This window comes from Mauremys mutica, chromosome 1, assembly GCF_020497125.1.
Source record: "Mauremys mutica isolate MM-2020 ecotype Southern chromosome 1, ASM2049712v1, whole genome shotgun sequence".
NCBI classification, from domain to species: Eukaryota; Metazoa; Chordata; order Testudines; family Geoemydidae; genus Mauremys; species Mauremys mutica.
The window spans coordinates 61,960,527-61,985,166 of NC_059072.1; the positions used below are offsets into that span (position 1 = coordinate 61,960,527).

At 41.8% G+C, this 24,640-nt stretch overlaps 1 protein-coding gene across 3 annotated transcripts in view; it reads right to left on the minus strand.

The window, feature by feature from the left end:
- Positions 1 to 24,640, minus strand: part of PPM1H (protein phosphatase, Mg2+/Mn2+ dependent 1H) — a 232,889-nt gene that overhangs the window by 61,229 nt on the left and 147,020 nt on the right. For all 3 annotated transcript variants that reach the window (XM_045032965.1, XM_045032956.1, XM_045032973.1), the window contains exon 4: positions 17,414 to 17,526. In XM_045032965.1, coding sequence (XP_044888900.1) covers positions 17,414 to 17,526 — 113 coding nt within the window. The remainder of the gene's footprint in view (positions 1 to 17,413; positions 17,527 to 24,640) is intronic.

A 24,640-nucleotide genomic window follows, 5' to 3' on the forward strand; every position in this document is an offset into this window, starting at 1 on the left:
GGTTAATTTAATGTGGCTTTGAAACAGAGACAAGTGCTCAAATACATTAGCCAGTTTTCATAACCCTTTCATCTGTAATTTGACTCGTGAGTAATGGTCTGACACAGTTTGAAGGGTCTAGGGTTTCAGCATGTTGATAGTCTGTATTGAGCCATGCTAGAATGATCAAAAGATGTTAACAATTGTTTTTATCTTAAAAGAATGAATTGGAAGGATTCCGTGGATCCTAAATTTGGTCTGAAGGAGCCAATGTTAAAGTCAATGGAAGCATCACACACATCAGTACTATTGTTAGACTATTAACTTATGAGTTCTAGTGTTTTTCAAAAAGCTACCATTTAAGAGATCTATATCAAAACACATTTTAGGGCTCAGGTCCTTCTCGGAAGACACTGGAATATTTCCTATTTAAGTTGATGCCTGTCTCAGGTATATATCTGAGGGTAGGACTGAGCCTCAAGGGACTAATATTGTGCACACAATTCTACAGGTAGGAAAGCCAGTGTTTCATGGGCCTAGCTTGTTTTGATTAGATATTACAGCCATATGGTGTGAAACAGTACAGCCCAGCATGAGAACCTTGGAACAAATCAAAGCAAAAAGGTGACTTTAGGATGGAACAGAGCCTAAGTCCTGAATTTCCTTGAATTTTATTAGTGTTAAATATAAAAATCTAGAATTTATCTTAACATGAGAGAGAGTTGCAACTGCACATAATGTAAAATGGCTTGGAATGCGGGACTAGATAGCTCAAGAGATTAGAAATGGGACACTCAGGCTTTTACTTCTAGGTCACTGGTTTGAATTCAGCTCAGATCAATAGTAGTACTCAATATCCCATTACCACTCTCTCAAGCTATCCAGTACTCAGTCCAAGCCATTTAACAGCTACATAGCACTGAAGGTTGTTACTTTCAGTCCACATCACAGATGCGGGCACCACAACTGGTAAGCTTGTTGGCGATCTCACCAAGGAAGCTAAGGATTAAAGTTCTGGTCTAGTACTCATTGAAATAGAAGGGAATCTTCCTAATGAATCCAAAGGATACTGGATCAGCCCTAATTGGACATGGAGACTGACGTACCCTCTCACCAACCCCTCCATGACACCTGAAGTACTGCCGCTGCCCAAACAGAGTCTGTTGTGTGGACAAGGCCCTCAATCTCCAGGATGATCAAGATCAGTACTACAGTCACTTTAAAAATGACTTGATTTTAAGGGCGCAATCTTGACTGACTGACGTGGGAACTAAAAACATTAAAATAACTATTTTGAAAAGTATAAAATACACATTTTTACAGTGCTGGGGGAACTCAGCTTTTAACTTTGTATTTCACATACCAGCAATGCCATAGATTCACAGATTCTAGGACTGGAAGGGACCTTGAGAGGTCATCGGGTCCAGTCCCCTGCACTCATGGCAGGACCAAACACAGTCTAGGCCATCCCTGATAGACATTTATCTAACCTACTCTTAAATATCTCCAAAGATGGAGATTCCACAACCTCTCTAGGCAATTTATTCCAGTGTTTAACCACCCTGACAGTTAGGAACTTTTTCCTAATGTCCAACCTAAACCTCCCTTGCTGCAGTTTAAGCCCATTGCTTCTTGTTCTATCCTTAGAGGCTAAGATGAACAAGTTTTCTCCCTCCTCCTTATGACACCATTTTAGATACCTGAAAACTGCTATCATGTCCCCTCTCAGTCTTCTCTTTTCCAAACTAAACAAACCCAATTCTTTCAGCCTTCCTTCATAGGTCATGTTCTCTAGACCTTTAATCATTCTTGTTGCTCTTCTCTGGACCCTCTCCAAATCCTTCTTGAAATGCGATGCCCAAAACTGGACACAATACTCCAGTTGAGGCCTAACCAGCCATGTTATAGCATATTGCTTTAATCACACATGAAGGATGTGTGTGTATGAATGTATGTAATAAAGCACAATGGCTTCTGGAAATGCTAGCTCCCAGAATATTGTGGGATTGTGGCTGTGTGATTTTATACTAGAAATTCAACTGGCTGAACACTTACGTTTTGGAGGCTGTCCCAGAAGCAAGCCTCTTTAAGGGAATAGCTAGATAGAAAACTACTGGATTGGGAGAGGCTATTGTTCCCACAGCCCATCTGGTTCTGCCATATTTAATGCTGACATTTTAATTTTAACTAAACGAGTGAAACATTATAGTACAGCCAGAGGGTGAGGCTGCTATATGAGGCTGGGTGATTCATGTTTGTAGGGAATGAGTATGTCAACACTAACAGAATATTCCTAGATGACAAGGTTACTTCAGATCCATAGCAATCATTAATTTTTATCAGCTATGAAGAAATTTTAAAAAAGCACTTACTGCAGGAAATGAAATAAGAAGCGTCAAATACCTTAGGCTCCAAATTGTATTTACTTTTAAAGTTCACTTTTCTTACAGCTTATTGGCTTCGTGCTGTTCCCTGCCCAGAAAAATACTACTTCATCCCATAGCAATTAAATAAATGGGAAAAAAAAACCTGTTCATATATTTTAAGGGCAGTGGGATCATTAGATCACTATTAGACTCCTTTATTATACAGACCATAGAATTTCACCCAGTTACCCCTGTATTGAGCCCAATAACTTGTATTCTTAGTGTAGACCCTACATAAATAATACTGTGAAATTGCACCATGTGCTTTTCACAGCATGTCTACGTGGGTTCTACAAATAAGGACAGTTATTTTTAGTAGCGTAGAGCTGGTAGAAATATACAGACAAATATATGTATTTAAGAAATAAAAACCAATTTAAGTATTTAAAACTGGATGAACAAAATCCTGTTAGTGCTACCTCTTTTCTGACCAGGTTAATCCATGGAACGTATTGCCTGATCTAATAAACTCCCTCCCCCCAAAAAGCCATACAATTGATGTGCCCGAGTGTCCATGCTTAAGGTGGTGCAGAGGGAAATCCAAGCAGTATTGCATTTACCTACTGGTTGGATGGGCCAAAGCCCAGTGCACAAGTATATGAAGGGAAACCATGCAAAGGGTGAAAGCGTAAGAGGGGTACATGTGAATTCTTCATAAAATGTTCCCATTTTTATTTCAGTTTGACTCAACTGTGCATTTCATTATGGCCAACTGAATGATCTCTGAGCATGTGAGCACTGTGTCCAATGCATTCTCACACATATTTAAAGTTCTGTTTATTTGTCACATTCAGTGCCAATACCCTAAAGCAATGGTTGGGGCAAGATTTTTACTTTCTGCCTTTAAATTGAATGGTTCACGAGGCAACAAAAATGGGTAACTGGTCACTGCATATCAGTGTTGTTCCTGCTACTATGGATTATGAGGAAAATCAATCTTTTATCCCTTAAAAATGCATAAAACACTTTTTATATAAAAACGTGAGAGAATGCACGCACAGGGCAGAGGAGTCTCCTTTTAGGAGGCAATCATCTGGGAACTGCCAGGCATCCTTTCTTGTAAAAAACATATAAAAGAGGGAAACTCATGCATTTTAGAGAAAGTCATTGTTGGTTACTCTCATTTAATCATAAAGAGAAAGGAACACTTTAGTGAATAAGGTCAAAAGTGTAATTTCGCTGCTGTCGTGGGTCTGTTGGGAATCTAGTGTTCAAAACAAAAGAGGCATCTCCTACTGTTAAGAGTATTCATGGGATGCCCTGATTCCATTACACACTTTTTCAGCTGAAAATGATTTGAAACGCAACATTAAACTGCACATTTCTACAATGGAGGATAAAATCTGGTAGAGGTGACAAAGAGAAACCATTTGGAAAACACTTTTTGACAGCGTATATCACTTCCAAGCCACAGGAGGATGTATCCATTTTGTCAAAAGGTGTTGAGCAGTGGGGATTCTGTACATGTGAGGCAGAAATGTCTGACTTGTCTGAAGAGGTATTAGAAATGTGTCAATGGAAAAGAAAGAGGGATTAGAACTACAGAAAGAATAAGGCAAGGTTTTATTACATTCAAAGGGGAACAAAGAAGTAGATTTTAATTAGCTGTGTCACAAAATAGCTGAGAAAAACATGTAAATCCTGTAACTGTGGAATTGGTCTAATGGGTATTTTTTAATAAAGATCAGAAATCACAACTGCTGGTTTCTGCGATGCTTAAAACAAATCAGCTATATTTATCTTTTTAACAAATTTCTAATAAATAAAAATGCTTAGAAAATGACCAGAATAAAATTGTTTAAATGTTCCCGTATATAAAAGAGAAATATTGTGTAAAAATTTGGATGGGGTTTAAATATATTAAAACACACCACCTTTGTTTCCCTTACTACTAACTAGACTAGTCTGCTTTTAATACGACACAGATTACTTTCTCAGTGTCTTACTTCAGCTGGCTTCTACAAACATCTTGCTGTATCAGCGACATTCATGGAACCATAGCACCAGAACTATAATTTTACAGATTAAGGAGGACCCAGCAGGACACTAAAATAGACTATGGTGTGAAATTTAGTTAGCGGTTAACAAGGATGAGTTCCAATGGTGACATGTCCATTATCAAAATCCACAGGGGGTGAAATCCTGGTCCCAGTGAAGGCTATAGCAAAACTCCCACAATTCAACAAGAATGTTCCATTTACACTGGAGGCTTCACCCACTCATATCAGACAAGCTTGCAAATGCCTTATCTCTCCTAGATGCCTCCACGAGCATCAAAAATCAATCAACAAAACCCAGAATCAGGAAGAGTCAGAGCAGATGAAATTCTCTGTCTTTCTTTTCACCTACTCTCATTTCACAATCACAATTTCTTTACATTCCTTAGTGGCAGCATCAGACCTAACCCTTGCATATATAATTATTCATATACAGATCACAAATACTGGATAATTTCTCTTTCAACTGAACAGAAAAGCTTTTCTTTTATTGTAGTTCGCATCGATAGGGAGTACATGCTTCTGGCCCCCTCCATAACCTCTTAGGCTAGCTCCCTATGCTGACTGAAACAGGGAGTTGGAGTGCTCACCAACCAACCAAAGAGGAAGGCAAGATGCGCAAGAGCATCTACTATAGATTCCCCTCCTTCCCCCCAATATAGCTGATATTCAGCTATTTCCTTCTGCATTCCCAGGGTCAGAGAGCTGCAGTGAGAAGCTACGTGGCTCTGCCACTGTATGGATTCTGTGGAGGAGGTGATCTTATAAATCTAGCAGATCTCCCTAAGCACAAGTCTACAACACAATATACAGAATTTTCAGTTTTCATTTTCTTTCAAATTGTATGATTTACTCACATTTTGAATGTTTATTTCACACTCCTTGTAAGTAAGGCACTCTGGACAAAATAATGGTTGCTAATATATTTCAAAGCCTCTATTCTGATGGGTTGATTTTTACAAAAAGATTTACACTACTTTTAATGCAGAATAACAATTCTGTTTGCATAAAGGAGCAGTCCTTGTGCATTTCAACAGGAGGGCTTATTCCTCACCCATACTAACACCTGAGTTAATCAGCTTTCTCACTGCCTCAGAGAATAATGAGTATGGATTTTCATACTGAACTCCCCTTGTCAATCAAAACACCAACACCTATCATCATCAGTTAGAGGAGACTCCTAGCTTGGGGGTCCCTCATTCTGCCCTGGTTATTTCTTGTGTGCAGAGGTTACCAAGGTTTAGCAGGAATCTCCAGGAGTTGAAGTTGTTGGAATTGAAGGGAAGGTGTCTGGAAAGATACATAGAGTTTGATTATCAACTTCTATACCAGGATTGTATGCAGGTATACAGAATGAACAACATCTATTGACCTCAGCCATAGTTATCTGCACAAACCATATCAACTCTGCAAGTACACTATCCAGCACAGATTGACTTTCACAATTAATAGATGTTTTTAAAATGATTCCAATAGTGAATTTGTCTTCTTCAGGATGAATCTTCTCCAGGCTGGTCTCACTCGCCTTTTGATTGCAAAAGCTGCTCCCAGGGGGTATACCTATCTCATAGAACTGGAAGGGACCCTGAAAGGTCATCGAGTCCAGCCCCCTGCCTTCACTAGCAGGACCAAGTACTAAACCCTGGGTTTAGCAGGCCAATGCTCAAACCACTGAGCTATCCCTCCCCTCCATTCTTCTGATGGAGTTCATCTCAGTTTGGAAAAGATTGTCCAGATTCAGCTGGACTCCTTGCTTCAGCTTTGATCCTTGTCCAATTTGATTACTTAAAACAAATAGCAGGACCATGGTTTGCCGCTACTTCTTGTGTCCTCATACTGCTTTCCCTCCACACCCATGCAATTGCCGGATCACTTCACTCCACCAGGTCACTGGAAGAGCAGCCACACTCAAGCTGCTGGCATTTCAGGAGATGCTTCATATTTTGAGGCTTTCTGCCACAGGTACTGGGGTCAGTGACGTAGTCCCACCTAATCACTGCCTCCCTAGACCAGTCAACTCCAGTGCAGAGTCAATTAAGGCAATGCTAGATAGACCAGGGCTAATCTGTATTGTGTGGAAGGTGCTTGACTTGTGGATGCCAAAGCACACAGGCTATAGGATTGTTCTCTATTCATTTGCCATAATTGAACCCTTGTCTGTTTGGGTGACAATGTTAGGGGCTTAACAGTGGCAAGAAAGCTTTGTTGTAACTTCAGTTGACTCAACATTGGTGTTATGTCATATAGCAGATGTCTTGGATCTGTGCATTGCCTTGTGGATTCGACACTACTAGCAACTTCCTGGAGTATATCAGGAAGAGCAATACCTGCCAGGATGTATAGGCTGTTGACATGGGCAGGCTTAAAGCATCCTGTAACATACTGGCAGACAGCATTAAATACAGGGTCTAGCTTCTTTGAGTGAGAGGATCGTGCCCACACTTCACAGGCAGAGAGCTTAGAAGATTGAACGAATTTAAATACATAGGATGGCTAACAATGGTGCTCTCCCGCATGATATCTGGCATTGTATCAAAGCTGCTTGGTGCAAATAGTGGGAAATGACCCAAATACTCTGAGATTAAAAATATGCCAACAAAGTTGAGTGTATAAACTGTAACTTGAGCTATCGTAAGATATGGAACAGAGACTTGACCAGCCACAAGAAAGGAAATCAGTACGTCTCCACCACAGAAATGAAGATATTGATATCATCAAATGGTTGGACATTCAATGACACGAAACAAAATGAGGTTGTACGTCATCTAAAGTAGGTTTTCCCTATTGAAGACAAGTTGAGGGAGGGTAGGCTATGTTGCTTGGGGGCATATTGATTGGATACAGGACCACTATATCAGTAGGATGGCTCTTGCAATGATTGTGGACAGAAGACGACCAAGCGGGAGTCCAAAGGCTTGGTAAGTGGACTGGATATCTCAGTGGATCTCAGAGACCGATGTGCATGACAGACTGGCAGATGATCATGAGTTTTGGAAGAAAGCTATAAAAATTGCTGACCCTGAATAAGGAAGTGGCAAGAAAGAAGAAGCAGTAGTAAAAGTCAACAACAGTGTTACAGTAATGATACACAACTGTGTGTCTCTGGCACAGAACAGCTTGTTGAGAGATTTGAATATCAAGCCCATGACCTTAAGCATGTTTTATTATTTATTGGGTATGCCGGAGAAATGACAGGAGAACCACAGTGGTATAACCTTATTGCTTTTGTTAGGAGGTGGCCTGCTACATATTGTACCAACTGGCGGTTTTGGGAGAGTTTTGGTTGGTTGGTTTATTTTTTTAGTTCCCAAGACAAGTGCCCTATAGTAATAAGCCTGAATGATCGGATCACTGGGCAAGTCTTTATCTTTCACATTGGTGTATAGTTTCCTGACCACCTAGAAGTGGAAAAAAGGTGAGGGTTTTTTTTTCCTGCTATCCCTGTTTGGGTATCCAGCATCAAGGAATAACCTAGAAGGATCCCTATGGCTGAAAACTACCTGAAAAAGTTAAGTCTATGTTGGTATAGATCCACCTATGTATAACATTTCAAGGCATGATTATAGAATGTGTGGACAGGTTGGACCGGAGGGTACCCTTGCAGACAGACAAGAAAACCTCTCACCTACCTGCAAAGTAAAAGGGGACATTAGAGTCACCACAGATTCCACTAAGTACTGATCCAATGGGAACAATGCACGGCTTTCTACAACCCCACCTAAACAAGTAATCTCAGCTCATCTCAGTGGAAGTCTCCATTCCTTGGCTATAGCCTGGGCAATATCATCTGCCTGATCTTATGGGAAGAGTTTTCATCTAGGATTCCTGCACATATACGCACTCAGAGTTGATGAGGAACCTCTGTCTCTAATAAAGCTCTAAGAAACTAGACTCAAGGTATTTTAGCTAGAAGCTGATGAGCTGTAACTGCTTAAGTTACCTGAAAAGCCTGTAGACTCCAAGGGCCAGGAGAAGTTGAAAGAGGCTTCCAGCAAAGCAGGGTTCTCAACAGACTTGAGGTACACTCCAAGTGAATCTGGAAAGCTTCCCTCTAAACTCTCTCCTACTTGATATGCCTCAGCATTGGTTCTGAAAAGATTAAGGAAGAATCCACAAGAGCCTCCTTTGTGTGATCTGTCAAAAAGGCATAGGTGGAAGGATAGTCTTGTGGTTAATGCACTGCATTGGGAGACCTGGATTCAGTTCTCAGCTATGCCACAGACTTCCTGTATGATGTTCACCTCTCTCTGCATCAGTTCTCCAATTAGAAAGTTTTCTCCCCACTTTATTTCTCCCATCATTTGTCTATCTTGTCAGGGCATGGATTCTCTCTCCTACTATGTACATAAACAATGTTAATGCAATGGGAACCCAATCTCAGTTTCTGCTACTGTAATATAAATAAATAGGGAGTGATTCCATTTACAGTGGCTAATGTAGCTAAAAAAAAAAGGGAAATCCCATGACTGAGAAAGCAAGAAAATGCATGCCTTTTGGGAGCTGGTAACAAGCAGAAAGTGGCTAGCCTATCCCCAGAGGCTACTGCAAAAGTAACATACCCTCCACTTTCACATAACCTGCAATGACAGTAGTTCACATATGAAAGAAGGTAGGACGGTCAGGACTGAAGACCCATTTTACACAAACTACCAAGTATGTAGGGCTGTTTGCAATGCTACAAACACTGTGCTAGAGGGCTATGAACGTAATACAAGTCCTCTCATAGAAATGAATGAGTTTTGGAGAAGAGGTAAGAAGGCTGTTTTGTCTTCAAAGGAATCCATGCGTGGGATGGACTCTAGTCTTCTTTTTCATTCAGCTTTGTCTTGTAAACCTAATTCCTTTCTCTTTAACTCTCCTGACCTGCTGATACAAGCCTCTGTGCCTACAATGTTCCTTTCCAACGAAGAGGCACAGAAAGCCTTTTAAAACCTACCTTTGTAGTCAGATAATTTCTCTGAGGCTCAGTCTCCTAACCCGTAAAATAGGGATAATGATACTTCCCTTTTTTTGTAAAGCACTTTGGGATCTATGGACTCTCAGAGTGAAGTATGATTATTACTGCTGATTATTATTATAGTGGTACATAAATAAGAAGATTAAGACCCTCATGCGGACTAATGATTAATGAAAAGGACAAAGTAAATCCAGACTAGCTAATAGGGAATGAAGAAAATCAGAAGAGAAAAATAGTATTTAAGAAACCTGTAAAATAATCTTATTATAAATAGGGCTCTACCAAATTCACGGTCCATTTTGGTCAATTTCACGGTTATAGGATTTTAACAATCGTAAACATCAAGATTTCAGGTATTTAAATCTGAAATTTCACTGTGTTGTAATTTTAGGGGTCCTGACCCAAAAATGAGTTGTGGGGGAGTCACAAGGTTATTGTAGTGGAAGTTGTGGTACTGCCACCCTTACTTCTGCGCTGCTGCTGGAGGCGGTGCTGTCTTCAGAGCTGCGTGGCTAGAGAGCAGTGGCTGCTGGCCGGGAGCCCATCTCTGAAGGCAGAGCTGCCGCCTGTGGCTGCGCAGAAATAAGAGTGGTATGGTATGGTATTGCCACCTTTACTTGTGAACTGCTGCTGGCAGGACACTGCCTTCAGAGCTGGGTGCCTGTTCAGGAGCGGCCACTCTCTGGCTGCCCAGCTCTGAAGGTAGTGCAGAAGTAAGGGTGGCAATAATTGCAACCCCCCCACAAAATAACCTTCTGACTTCCCTTGCAACACGCTTTTGGTCAGGCCTTCCAATCTGAGAAACGCTCGACTCCCTTGTGAAATTTATATAGTATAGGGTAAAAGTAAACAAAAGACCAGATTTCAGAGTCCGTGATGCGTTTTTCATGGCTGTGAATTTGGTAGGGTCCTAATTATAAACCTGAAAGAGTAAAACAAAAATAGTATGAGGCTAGGCAAATTGCCTCCCCATGCTTTATTTTTAAATAGGCATATAGATATAAGGAAAAATCATACTGCTAAAACTGTCCTGAGTAGTGCAATCATAGTGCTCCTTCAATTCTCCCTTTTTTTAAATTCTGTTTACATTATAGCACTGTGCTTCAGCCAGTGGCCACATGGCTATTTCCCTGCCTCTCTCATCTAGTTTGTACAATCATTAACTCTAAAAGTGAACTCCCCTTATAAGGACTATTAATAGCTAGTGATGAAATGAAAGCAGGTGTGACCCAGAAGGGAAAGGAGAAGAAACTCAGTGAGCTCCAAAGCTGGTATTGGGAGAAGGTAGCTTCAACCAATATTCATTATTTTATTTTTCTCCTCTTTTGTGAATGGCTAGAAGTGTGGATATGACACACTTATTTTCCAACTGTGGTGAGATTGATTATTCTTAACCCAAATGTGAATACCCTGTGTAAAGCAGTTACCCAGTATGTTACTGTCATCTAACTATCTGAAGTACATTAGAAAAAGGAAGAGACTTTTTTCCTGGAAATCTAGGTATGTCTGACATTTTTAAAAGGAGAAAGCTCTCCAAATATAAACGTGGGGGGTAGGGTGAGGAGAAGGGAGCAAAACAAAATATCAATAAGAAAATCTGATTAAGCAGAGTAAAGTCCAATGACCCTCTAATTTGTGAAAGCCTTTGAAATTCTCATCCCTTGCTTTGATCTTTTCTTTTGCACACAAATAAAAAAAGTTCAAGAATGTATTTGCAGATTAGCCAGAGTTTGGGGACTTTGTGGGGAAACCAATCAGCTTGTCTTTTGTTTCTCAATGGAGTGATAAAAGTGCAGCTGTTGAAAGACTTCGTAGCACCACCGTATATAATGCAGCACAAAATGGTGATACTTGCATTCTCTGATAAAATGGGCAGATCCATGCTGGGACCACCATGAAAACTAAAGGAACTTTTGTGGCAAAGAGAGCTAATCTCTTCATATCACATAAGAGTCATCGGAATGATACTGGGCAACTGTTGCACTGAGTCAGCCATCACTGCACTTGGCTAGTAATCATCAAAGAACATCTGTCCATTTCCTGGTTAACTATCCCTCTATTACTAGTGCTAAACTACTGACTGACTTAAAAAACAAAACAAAACAGCAACAGCAACAAATAAACCCAAAGTGAAGACAAAACAAATTTAACAAGACTTATTGTATCATTTTTTAAAAATTAAAAGTTACTTTACCAATACACAATTAAATAATTCTATTTGAATTAAGTGAGCAGTGAAGATTTACTGTCTCTTACAAAGCAGCTATTCAGATACTCTGGTCTGGTGACTATAGAATGTGTATGTCACACTGGTATGCAAAGTGCAGTGTAATAGATTGAGACCAATATAAACTGGAAACTTTATTTATTGAATACAAGACCAATAGTGCTGCAGTCAGCTACCCAGATAACTTTGCATGAATGTTGGTGAATATCCTTCCTGCCAGCACTCATTTCACACAATGTTTGAAGGGAACTAAATAGATGGCTTGACCTTGGGACCTGTACTTTTAAAAGGAAAGCACTGAAAGACTTTCTTTTCATTTTCCCTTCCCCCATGGAGGAGACAGTGTGCCAAGCAGGCTGATGTTTAGCTTGGAGAGAAAGACACATTAAAAATCTTCGGCCAAGGTTCAGATATAGATTTTCACTGTACAAGAAGGTATATTTATGACAGAATCTAAGAATGACCAGGCCCACTAATTAGAGAGCGGAAGTGGCTTTCTGAGTAGTTTATCAGACTGTGAAGATGTCACCTCATTTTTAGTAGGATGCCTATATCATGTTCAGTTACTGTAGAACTGTGACTCCTTGGTTAGCAAAAAATTAATTATATCATTGACATTAGCATTATCTGCTAAGGCCACAACATCATGCTCAATAAGAATACATCACAAAACCTAGAATTAGCACAGTTTCCCTCCCTTCCCTACCCAACTGAAAATGTTCAGCTTGGGTAAGCCTAGTAGTCCATGCAGAAGTGAGCTAGGGCTGTACCAGAGGACTGCCTGCTGGTAATTTAGTAATATGATAATTAAAGTCTTTTCAAGATGTAATTACATATCAACTACAAAGGGACAGCTGCTACACAACAGTGCCAGGGTACATGGCATGAAATGATTAGATTTGAGAAGCTTTAGTGGTTAAACTGAATACCACAGACATAACTCCGAGGTGTAGTTAGCACTGCACACCCCCATTATTATTCAAGTCTCACACTTAGTCTTTCCTTATTTTCATTGTGATAGTAACAGTTTCCTTCATATACCTTGTTTCTATGATACCAGAAAGCCTTTTAAAACCTACCTTTGTAAACCCCTGCTGTTTTGAAATTGCACTGAATTTCAAGTCTAGGTCTATTTCAGGACAAGAGAGTCATACAAATTAGATCTATCTTGGTACGTATAAACAACGAGGAGTTCTTGTGGCACCTTAGAGACTAACAAATTTATTTGGGCATAAGCTTTCATGGGCCATAACCCACTTCTTGTCATCTGTTGGGAATGGGCCACATCCACCCTAATTGAATTGGTCTCGTTAGCACTGACCCCGCACTTGGTAAGCCAACTCCCATCTTTTCATATGCTGTATATTTATACCTGCTAACTGTATTTTCCACTCCATGCATCTGAAGTGGGTTATAGCCCACGAAAGCTTATGCCCAAATAAATATGTTAGTCTCTAAGGTGCCACAAGGACTCCTCACTGTTTATACTGATAGACTAACAAGGCTACCCCACTGAAACTTGGTATGTATGTGGTTCCTTCTGGAAGTAGTGAGGAATCTCTTTTCTCTTGAGAGAATTACACAATGTAGATGTAGCGCCCAGGAAAGAAAAGTCTCCCACTTACATTTAGTAAGCCTACCCTTTTCGTTTACAATTTCACTGTTCCCCTTTTCATTGCAGTCATTCGTAGTTGTTCAAAAGGAGTTGCAAAGTGGGTGAAAACAGCAACTATTCTGATTTAGTAGAATTTTGTGCCCACTTTCTACAGGCCAAAATGATCACCAAGGTGTAAGCCAATGGAGAACCAGTATTTTTATTAGCCATGTGACAAATTATGTCCAATTGTCCCTATGTGGATATGCCTGAAGTTCCTGGCAATAGGCAGGCAGACTCTCAGCTGCCGCCATCTTGGTGATTGGCACCTGACTTGAACCTGGTATTCTTACTTCTTCCTTGCAGAGGGTGAGAAGTAGGCATCAGATGCTTGAGACACTCAACGCAATCTAGAGATTTTAAAGCAGCAACAAACTTTTCCAGCAAAAACCTTGAAGAACTTTGTTGGAGGTACTTGTTCAGTTGTCAAAGATTTAGAACTGGATGCAGGAGATACCATGCCAGTCAAAGAGCTCTCCCTCTCTAGGTTCTGAAAAGGCCACTAACCATTACTCAGCACAACAAACCTATTGTGAAGGCCCCACTGGCACAGCTACAAGATCCAACTGCCAGAGATTTGAAAAGGCCCTGTTCACTCTATGGACCCCTGGGATCCAAGGAGGTAGCATGCACTGATGTATGAGTGGCAACAACTCAACTCAGTACATCAGACCTATGATTGCTATTAGACTCATAGACTTTAATGCTAGAAGGAACAATCATGATAATTTAGTCTGACCTCCTGCACATTGCAGGCCACAGAACTTCAACCACCTACTCCTGTAACAGACCCATAACCTCTGGCTGAGTTACTGAAGCCCTCAAATCCTGATGCGAAGACTTCAAATTACAGAAAATCCACCATTTACGCTAGTTTAAACCTGCAAATGACCCATGCTGCAGAGGAAGGTGAAAACCCTCCAAGGTCTCTGCCAATCTGATCTGGAGGAAAATTCCTTCCCCACTCCAAGTATGGCAAACTGTTAAGACCTCAAAAATGTAAACAAGACTCATTCACCAGACACCTGGGAAAGAATTTTTTGTAGTAACCCAGAACCCTCCCCATCTAGTGTCCCATCTCTGGCCATTGGACATATTTGCTAATAGCAGACATGGATGAATGGGCCATCTGCCACGGTAGCAATCTCACCATACCATCCCTTCCTAAACTTATCAAGCTGAGTCTTTAAAGAAATTAGTTTTTTTGTCCCAAGTACTCCCCTGGGAAGGCTGTTCTAGAACTTCAGTTCTCTGATAGACTTCAAATTAGATGAAGGTTTCTAGCTAAACTTGTTGATGGCCAGTTTACAACCATTTGTTCTTGTGCCAGCATTGATCCTTAACTTAAGTACCTCCTCTTCCTCCCTGGTGTATCTCCCTCTGATGTATTTATAGAGAGCGACCATATCTCCCCTCAGCCTTTATTTTGTTAGGCTAGACAAGCTAAGCTCCTTAAGTCTCCTTTCATAAGGCAAGTTCTCCATTTCTATGATTATTCCAGTAGCTCAATTAGTTCCCTCTCTATTCCTATGCTTCCTCTTCTTCTGAGCATGGACTTTGGAGGGATTCCAAGGGTACTCAGATCCATCAGAATTCTCAGTAACTCAACTCAAGTGAATAATCAAAAATCTCACTTCCAAGATTTTGAACCGGAATATCTCATATTGTCCCCTGCTGGATCTGAGGACTTAGGCTTATTCCAGAAGATCCTTTTGGCATTGTGTAACTAACACCCAGAGCACCTCCCACCCCAGTAGAACAATTCTACTCAGTTCCAAGAACCACCTAGGCCTCCTTCATAAAGAAGGTTTTGAGGCTGTGGTCTGTTCTCACTCAGGTCTTGATGAGAAAGATACAGAGGCAGTACACTCTGTGATGAGTGCTCTCTTCTTTCCAAACACTTAACGTTTGGGATTGATGGTACAAAATTAAAATCACTGCAGAGCAAAAAACACCTCAAAAAACCTTTAGGGGCAGTCATACAGGGTTTTACCATATCAAGGTACCTGTTCCAGAACAATCTGCGGGGCAGAATAAAAAGCAAAGCCCTCTGCAATAAGATCACATATGACAGTCAATGACTGCTACTCTCTAATCATACTCCTTTAGTCATGCAGAAGGGAGAATTCTATCTGATTGAGTGAGTAGCTGAAGTGACAGAAGCTGACTTCAGGATAGTGTCTTGTGAGCTTTACTAGTGTGATTAAAAAGCGTGCCCTGTGTCTGTAGTCTGCCTAGAGAAATTTAATCCTGGAAGCAAGATCTAAAAGGAGCTACTGCACAGATTTTAGTTACTATGTTAAGACTGAGGATCCCAGTTGCTCCTAAGTCTGAGCGTGTATTGTGTGAACAGCACTAGGAAGTGCTGAAGATGAGGAGATTTTTGTTCAGATTGTAAAAGACAACACCGTAACTTCTCCTCTAACTTAGCCAGCTCAATGGAAGAGTCAGCAATCCAATTTCTTATCATCTATAGAGCTAGCAGAAACCAGCTGTGATTGTTCTGAATACAAGGCAAGAGACATAAAGAGTGATGCGGCTAGTATTTCTAAGGACTGTTTAACTCTAGTATCAGTGTGATGTAATGTGTATGTGCATGTCACTTATTTGTTCACCTCAGGGGTGAAAGTAAAGCTGAAGACTTACCAGTACATTGGGGGGGGGAAGGGGGGGAAAGAGGCAACAATGTTAAAGCCGCGGCAGCGCTTTAAGCAGGGCTGCTGACGGGGGGTGCAAAAGGGGCAGCTGGATACGAGCTGGTATTGGCGGCCACTTTTTACCGGTGTGCCGTACTGGCCTGTACCGGCTTACTGTCACCCCGGTTCACTTTCACCTTGGCCTGATGCTGTGTGTCCAAGGGGGATTTGAGCTTCACATTTTAGTGTCTTTTGTTAACCCATGAAATTAATGAGTAGTTCAAAAGAAAAGTATGCAATACCTTGTTCCTAATTCAATGTGTGTCTACAAACATCAAGAAGAATCAGCACTGGCATGCAGAGAACTGGGATGGTGTGCACAAGAGATTACTCTTGCTAGCTGTGAGAGTTCTGGGCCTGCTGCCCCCTTAAAAATCTAAAGCTTCTGAGCAGCACTACAGCTGTTCTCTCACTATCTTAGTCAATACATGCACACAATGAAATTGTGAAAAATATATACTCACAAGCATGCGTGTGGACACACAAGTATACAGATACATTTTTCTTCTTTTAATGGTTTTCTGTCTAATATTAGGGCTGCCTACTCCCCTTTTCAGGCTTATGAAGTCTTGCTCCATACCACCCAAAGAACAGCCTTTCCCTCCTCCCTACTTTTCTCAGCTTGTTCTTTCCCAATATGACAGGGCTGCTGCACAAACAGCAAAAAGACTGGAAATCTAGAAGAACAGTCTCTCTCTCTCTCTCTCTCTGGGGGTCGTGTGGGCAGGAAAGAGAGAGTGTTCCAGTATGTTCCTGGTTTTGACTTACTCAGAAGACTGGAAAAACAGCTTTTTCTCTGTGATATTTCCAGTGGCCAACATTTTATAATAATTATCATTATTAAATAAAAGAGGTTATTCTAAATGACCCGAACTTCTGAAGAGTCCATCAAGTTTCAATCTGAACGGTAGGTGAATATCTGAATCAGGATTTATTTATTTAATTCTATCCTAGCCTGTTCATATGCCCAGTTACAAAAGCACTAACCAAATCTGTCATAATTGACTAGCTCTGAACCCATCAAGGATTAGCTAGGAGATCCTCCAAGACTAGGCTGGGGGACAACAGCAACTTCTAGTTCAAACAGTTCTTTCAATTCTCATAAACAAACACAGGACCATTTCAAACAGTGGTTAATAAAAGTCTTCCACTAGAACACACAGTAAATGATTTTTTATTTCACACTGCACAAGAGCCATTGAGTCATTTAGAAACTGTTAATAAGGAACAGCAGAAAATTCAACTTCTCTAAACATCACTCTTATCTGAATAGTGGGCTTACGTTAGTTTTAGTTTCTATTAAATACTTATTGCAACTGTTCCATAGAAACAATAAAGCATATTATTACTGCTCTTATTTGAATTGAGATGCATTCCAATCAAGGAGCAGGGCCCCATTGAGCTACTTTGCAAATTGCCTGTTGCAAAGGAAATTATTATTTTTAGGCAAAAAACCCTAGAGATCCGCTTTGCTTACCTACTGTCACCAGCATTTGCCACGTAGAGCTTCCCCAGCATATACACAACAACAAGGGCTGTGCAGCCACCAGATATATTGTAAACAGTCCTCTCTCGCTCTATTTGTAAATCCTAAGGAAGACAGAAGAGAGTTTATAAAATAGCTCTGCAATTGGCATTTAGGAAGAGAAGATTTTCATTAAAACCTTACGTATTCGTATTCCTAAACCAAAAGTCCTGTTGAGTTTGTTTACTTGTTGCTGCCACAACTGTATATTCAGGGAAACAAATGGAACATCTAAGAGCAATGTACATAGGGCCCAATCCTGTTTGTTCCATAGATAAAGTAACCTGGCTAATATCGTGCAAGGCACAGCAAAACCAAGTGCAGTGCTACCCAAGGAGGCCATCCTCTGACTAATATTTGAATTACACTCTGGTTTCGGTTACATTCACAATTTCTGTTACTGCCTACAAATCAATGTTGAGGAAGAAAACCCAAAAGAAATCAAATCTTACAGTCTATTGTCAGAGACATACACACATACATATACTAAAAATGTCTGTTTTATATCATCTGTGCCATAGACAAGTTTTAAGTTGATATCCCACCCCCTATGAATTTTTGCATTTTTAGCAAGCTACAGAGTATTTCAAAGGAAGCAGAAATTTTTACCCATCAAAATAATTTCAACACAGAGAGTGGATTTTCAAGGCATTTCCAAGTATGTTAAAACAGTTTTATTCCCTGGCTTTTTATAATAATCCTTTTAAAATCTGAAATTAATGTCTGTTTCCTTACCCATTTTCAGTTTGTCGTGCATATGCTTTGGGACTGTAAGGATGACGGCATTTGTTTTATTTCGTTTTAATAAGATGACTTCAAAAGTATTTGTTATGATGCAAAAGAGGGACTACTACAATGAGCCTGATTTTTCAGAGAGTATGTCTACACTACAAAATTATGTTGACATAAGTTATGTTGATGTACAGACACCACAGTAATTAAAATCACTTTTGCGTGTCCACACTACACTCCTCGTGTCAGCAGTGCACCTCCTCACTTACTTGCATCAATATAAGTGCTGAGAGCAGTGCACCTGTGAATAGCTATCCCACTGTGCAACCTGCCACCATCTAGTGCAGGGTGTTTTGGGAAGGGTTTGCAATGCCTCATGGGGCAAACAAGTTGCACAGGGGTGCCTGAAAACATGATTTCAACATTCCATAATGCAGTTTTCTCCATCGCATAATGTTTCCCGCCTCTTTTCTAAAGCCCCATAAACCTGTGTGCATGCCATCTGAGTGAGAAGAAGCATTGATCCTGCACAGCTCTTTACTACTGTGAGGAGTGTTGCAAGTAAGGGACGTCTGATCCTGCAGTATTTGCAGTGTCGCCAGAGGAGCCATGGAGGACATGATGATTCCTTAGAGGCTAGATTGCTGTGGGACACAGAAAAAAATAATTCAAAGTTGTTGGCTGTGTTCACAGAGCAGCTGAAGATAGTGGAGCACCGGTTCTGGACCTAAGAAACAAGCACTGACTAGTGGGACCACATTGTCATGCAGGATTAGGATGACAAGGAGTGGCTGCAGAACTGTTGGATGTGCAAGGCCATGTTTCTGGATCTGCCTGCCCTAGCGACACCATAACAAGAGCTGCACTGACAGTGGAGAAGCGAGATGGTGATCACTGTGTGGAAGTTTGTAACACCAGATTGCTACCAGTCAGGAATCAACTGGAGTTGAGAAAACCACCGTGAAGGTTGCTGTGATTGCAAGTGTCCAGGGCCATTAATCACATCTTGCTACAAAGGACTGACACTCTGGGCAACGTGCAGAATATAGTGAATGGTTTTGCAGTAAAAGGGGGTTCCCGTACTGTGCTGGGGCAGTAGATGGCGCACACATCCCTATTTTGGCACCAGACCACCTTGCCACAGAGTACACCAACAGAAAGGGATACTTTTGTGTGGTACTGGAAGCAGTGGTGGATCACTGGGGACGTTTTACCAACATCAACGTGGGCTGGTCAGGGAAGGTGCACAGGCCTGTTTAGAAAGTTGCAAGCAGGGACTTTCTTTCCAGACCAGAGGACTAACACTGCGGATGTTGAAATGCCATTAGTGATCCCTTACTCCTGTGGCTCATGAAGCCCTGGACAACTGCAAGGGAGCGCTTCAGCTACAGGCTCAGTGGGTGCCGAATGACAGTTGAATGTGCCTTTGGCTGTTTGAAAAATATCCCAATTGTTATAGCTGGCTGCTGTGTCCTTGTGAAGCAAGGGAAGAGAAGTTTCTGCCTTAGTGAAGTGGCTGTCTGCTGATTTTGAGCAGCCAGATACCAGAGCTATAAGAAGAGCTCAATGTGGAGCTATACGGCTCACGGAGGCTTTGAAATACCATTTTAATAGTGAGCCACAGTAATGTGTGCTGTTTTAACGTGTTCTGCCTTGCATTGCTTTTTGGCACCCCAGTATGAACCTTGTAATGAGTGCCGTGTGTGTAGCAATAGAACATTGCATATGCAGCTATTGCTATTAACTGTGAATGATGTCAGCCCCAACCAGCATATGCTGTAAATTAATAAAGATGACTTACGTTTCCATAAATAGACTTTTATTACAAACCCATGCAAACAGACATGTTTATAATTGAATTAAACTTTATAAATACAGGGGAAAGAACTGTTAAAAGAGAAAACAGTCATTTCCATTTCACAAACACGTACACCAACCATGTCTCTCTCAGGTCAGTGCATGTGCCACTATGACTGCCTGCACTCTCCCCCAGGGGGGAGTGGTAGGCATAGTGCAGTGGCCCTGGATGCCACATGGAATGCAGTTCTCTATGGGCTGCAGAGGCAGGCGAGCATGGAACTGTTGAACCTGAAGGTCCACAAGAGTCTACAGCATGTCTGTTTGCTGCTTGAAAAGTGCTAGCTGCTAGTGCTAGCTGCTTTCTTTTCCACTCTATCCCCATCCATGCTGTCTGTGAGGGTATCCAAAGCAGCAAAGGCTTGCAGAACCTCTTAGAACATGCCATCCTGCGTCTTCTTCCTTCTCCTTATCTGGCTGTGCCACTCTGCTGGTGCGGATGCAGAGATCCTCAAGGCCACATTTCCAGCTGCAAAAGATACCATGCACAGAGGTACTATTGTGAGTGTATTCACAAGATACATTGAAACTTGGTATACTGCATCCACTCCCTTTTGTCCACACAAATTGTAAGCACTACATTCTCACGTCTCTTTGGGATTCATAAAGCAGAGCAGCAGTCCCAGCGATGGTGAGTACAGCCCAGGAGGGAGAGGGTACGCTGGGAAAATAAAGGACGGGGATAGTTCACGGGCATGAGTATATGCATATAGGACAACTGAGTTGAATACTGGCACTGTTTTCCACAGGTGGTGAGGATTTTAGCTGAACTTCCACTACTGAGAGTAACAGTGGGTGAAAGGGAACAGCTCCTGCAGGCATCTGGCTGCAGATCGGGGCCATATGCTGCCAGCCTACATGCTGCAATTGTGCCTGCTGAAATAATTGTTGAGTGGTTTGGGAAAGTGTCCTTCCACGGCAGGAGAAATAAGGCAGCCCTCCCCAGAAACCTTTGGCAGAGGATTGAAGACTGCCTTCACAAAAGTTTCCTTGAGATCTCTATGAAGGATTCATGGGACAACCCGGTGCACACAAACTATTCTGCAGGACCCCCTCAGCAGCTCTACTTCCCCTCTACAGTTAGACAATCTGCTTCTCACTCTACTGGTGATTTCACTACCTCTTCTAGCATAAGTTAAAAAAAAAAAAAAAAAAAAAGAGTAAATGAACGGATGTGTCCCTGCAATATCAAAGCAAATTGTATACTTACCAGAGGTTCCTTCCCTTGTATCAGGCTCACCTGTGCTGGACTGTAGGGACTGCCCAGGAGCCAAAAACAGGTCCTGGCTTGCTGTGCCACTGGATCCCCCAGTCGCCTGTCCCCCATACTCCTCCTCACTGTTCACAGCTGGGGCCTGTGACTTGGACTTCCTGAAGTATCCATGGTGCTCTTGGAGGTGGGGTGGTGTCTCCACCAAGGATGGCATGCAGATTTTTGTAAAAGTAGCAGGTCTGTGGCTCTGCACCAGAACGACTGTTAGCCTCCCTGGCTTTCTGGTACGCCTGTCGCAGCTCCTTGGCTTTCACATGGCACTGCTGCGGGTCGCTCTCATAGCCCTTCTCCCCCATGCCCCGAGTGATCTGCCTGCTAATAATTAGGTTTCTACAGCTGGATTAGAGCTGTGCCTGCACAGCCTCTTCTCCCCACAGATCCACCACCTCCTGTGTACTCCAGGCAGAAGCGCATCTGCAGCGTGTAGCCAGCATGGTCAACTGGGCAGTTGCTAGGTGACCTCTCCACGCCAAGCAACCAGGAAATGAAATTTCAAAAATTCATGGGGCTTTAAAGGGGAGAGAAGTGTACCTGTGTACCTGGCCGGTGGGCAGCAGATTTCAAAACGGTGACCAGAGTGGTCATGCTGAGGCATTGGACAACACTTCCTGGAAGCCACTAAAGTCAATGTACATAATGCAGTGTCTATATTGACGCTGCATTGAGCTAATTACACCAACTTAAGCACTACGCCTCTCACGGAGGTGGAGTTATTAAGTGAGCGCAGCGCGCAAGTTACATTGGTGGGAGCGACATTTTAGTGTAGACACTCAGAGTTAGGTCTATGTAAGCTGCCTTGCATTGACCAGGGCTGAGAATCTGGCCCTTAATAGTTTCATAGATTCCAAGACCAGAAGGGATCACTCTAGACTGACCTCCTACATCACAGGCCATAGAATTTCCCTGAATTAATTCCTGTTTGAGAATCTCTTTCAGAAAAATATCCAATGCCTGGGATAGAGAATCTACCACAACTCTTGGTAAACTGTTCCAAGAGTTAATTATCCTCACTGTTAAAAAATGTACATCTTATTTCCCATCTGAATTTGTTTAGCTTCCAGCCATTGAATTGTTATACCTTTCTTTGCTAGACTGAAGAGCCTGTTACCAAATATTTGTTCCCCTTGTAGATAGTTATAGACGGTGATGAAGTAACTCCATAACCGTCTCTTTGTTAAGCTACATAGAGTGAGCTCCTTGAGTCTATCGCTATAAGGCATGTTTTCTAATCCTTTTATCATTCTCATGGTGGTTCTCTGAACCGTCTCCAATTTATCATCAATGTCCTTCCTGAATTGTGGGCACCCAAACTGGACACGGTATTCCAGCAATGGTTGCACCAGTGCCAAATATGGGAGTTTATATTACCCTACTTATTCCTACTTGATATTCCTGTTTATACATAAACAAAGATTGCATTAGCCCTTTTGGCTACAGCATCACAAAGGGAGCTCATGTCAGCTGATCATCCACCATGATCCTTCAAATCTTTTTTGGAATCACTGCTTCCCAGGATAGAGTACCCCAGCATGTAAGTATGGCCTGCACTTTAATAACACCACTAATTCCGCAAACAGATACACTGAAAAAAAATGATCGTCTTTTTTCCCTTACCAGTCTTGACAGTGACTCATATAGCCATCTGTAGATGCAGGGACAACTTCTGTTCAGAGCTGCTCAAGTTTTACTACTGTGACGTGCCAAAGTCACCATGCTTTGTTAAATGAAATGTGACCTCAAATTGTGCCCACATTGCTGGATAAGGTATTTATATGTTATGAAAGAAAGGGCATTCCTGCACTGCAACAACGTATGAAAGGAAAATTAAGCCACTGTTGCCACTTTTATTTCCTCTCATAGTGGAAGTAAATTTTCCCTATGGTATCTGGAGATTTTGCTGTGTAGCTCCCATTAATTTGATGAACATGTCTGATAGCTAAGTCTCTGTATACGACTTGGAAAATCTTTGTCACAGTATGTATGTTGCAATGACAGAGTATAGAATTCTCAACTGCTCAGTGTCTATGAAGCACCGTAGAGGGATTCATTTTGGGTAAAGCCCCTGGGGCATGAGACTTTCCAGATTCTCTATCTACAATAACTGACTTCCATGAAAACTTGCACATCTCAATAACTCTCATTTCCAACTGTGACAAGGTGAATCTTTCAGTGAATTTTTGCAACCACCTCACAGCGAGCAAGCAGCCTGCATCCCTGAGAGCCAAGCAATATTGTAATGGGACAAATCTCAAGTCTTCTCTGCCTGAATTTCACCCAGTGCCACTCCCTGAGATGCTCAGGTGTTGGGAGAACTTTATGCTCCAGTCTAAGAATTGGATCTATTTTCTTCCTGGCTGGTGAAGGCCAGTGGGGAAATATCTGTGGTAAAAGATTGCCACCTCCGCCCTTACAGAGAGCTGGCAGCCAACTGCTCTTAAGAAAGCATTCTGCAGCCTCAGCTGTCACTTGAGGTTGAGAGCATAAACCTTTCAGGCCACTGTTCCACCTTCCATTCTTCAGATTGCTGAGAAGGTTCTGGTGAGATAACCCTCACAGTGTCTGTTATCCTTGATCCGTGTCAAGCCAAATAGAGACTGGGTTTGGCACAGACTGTGTTGGTTACACTGGATGATCTCTTCCTGACAGTGGATGAAGATCTGGTATCGAAGTTCAAATGATGCTGATCAGCTGCCTTTGATACCATCAACCATGATATGTTGCTTGGCTTGCTTGTGCCACCTAGTGGGGAATAGATGGAGCTGCTCTTAGATGGCTTTTCCCTTGGAGTGGCCACAGAGGGTAACTGGTGCTCTACCCTAAGGGCTCTCATTTGAGGTACAGCAGGGTTCAGGTTTTTTTACCCCTCTCATTCAACGTATCTATGATGCAGCATGTGTCGCAGTGCCTTCAGTACACTTTTCACATCATACAAGCCTGACCCAGTTCTTGGCTGAACTTGGGACACTAATGTGGGCAAGCTGGCTAAGGTTCAGTCCAGACAATATGGGGCGATGGTAGATTAGGGAAAGCATCACCAGAACATGACAGACTGTATTGGCATCTTTCAGTGGTATCCATCTGCTATTTACTGCCCGACTTCACAACGTCAGTGTGATGTTAGATCACTATTTGCTTTTAGAGGATTAAAATTACAGCACTCAGCAAGAGAGCTGTTTAATTCCACAAGGTTGTGACCTCGTCTCTTGGATATGGACCGTTTTCCATGTTTTGCCACTTTAACGTCTGCACTGTCCACGAGGCCGTACCTAAAATCCCTTTGGAAACTAAAGCTGGTGCAGTAGGCTGCTGTCTACTTG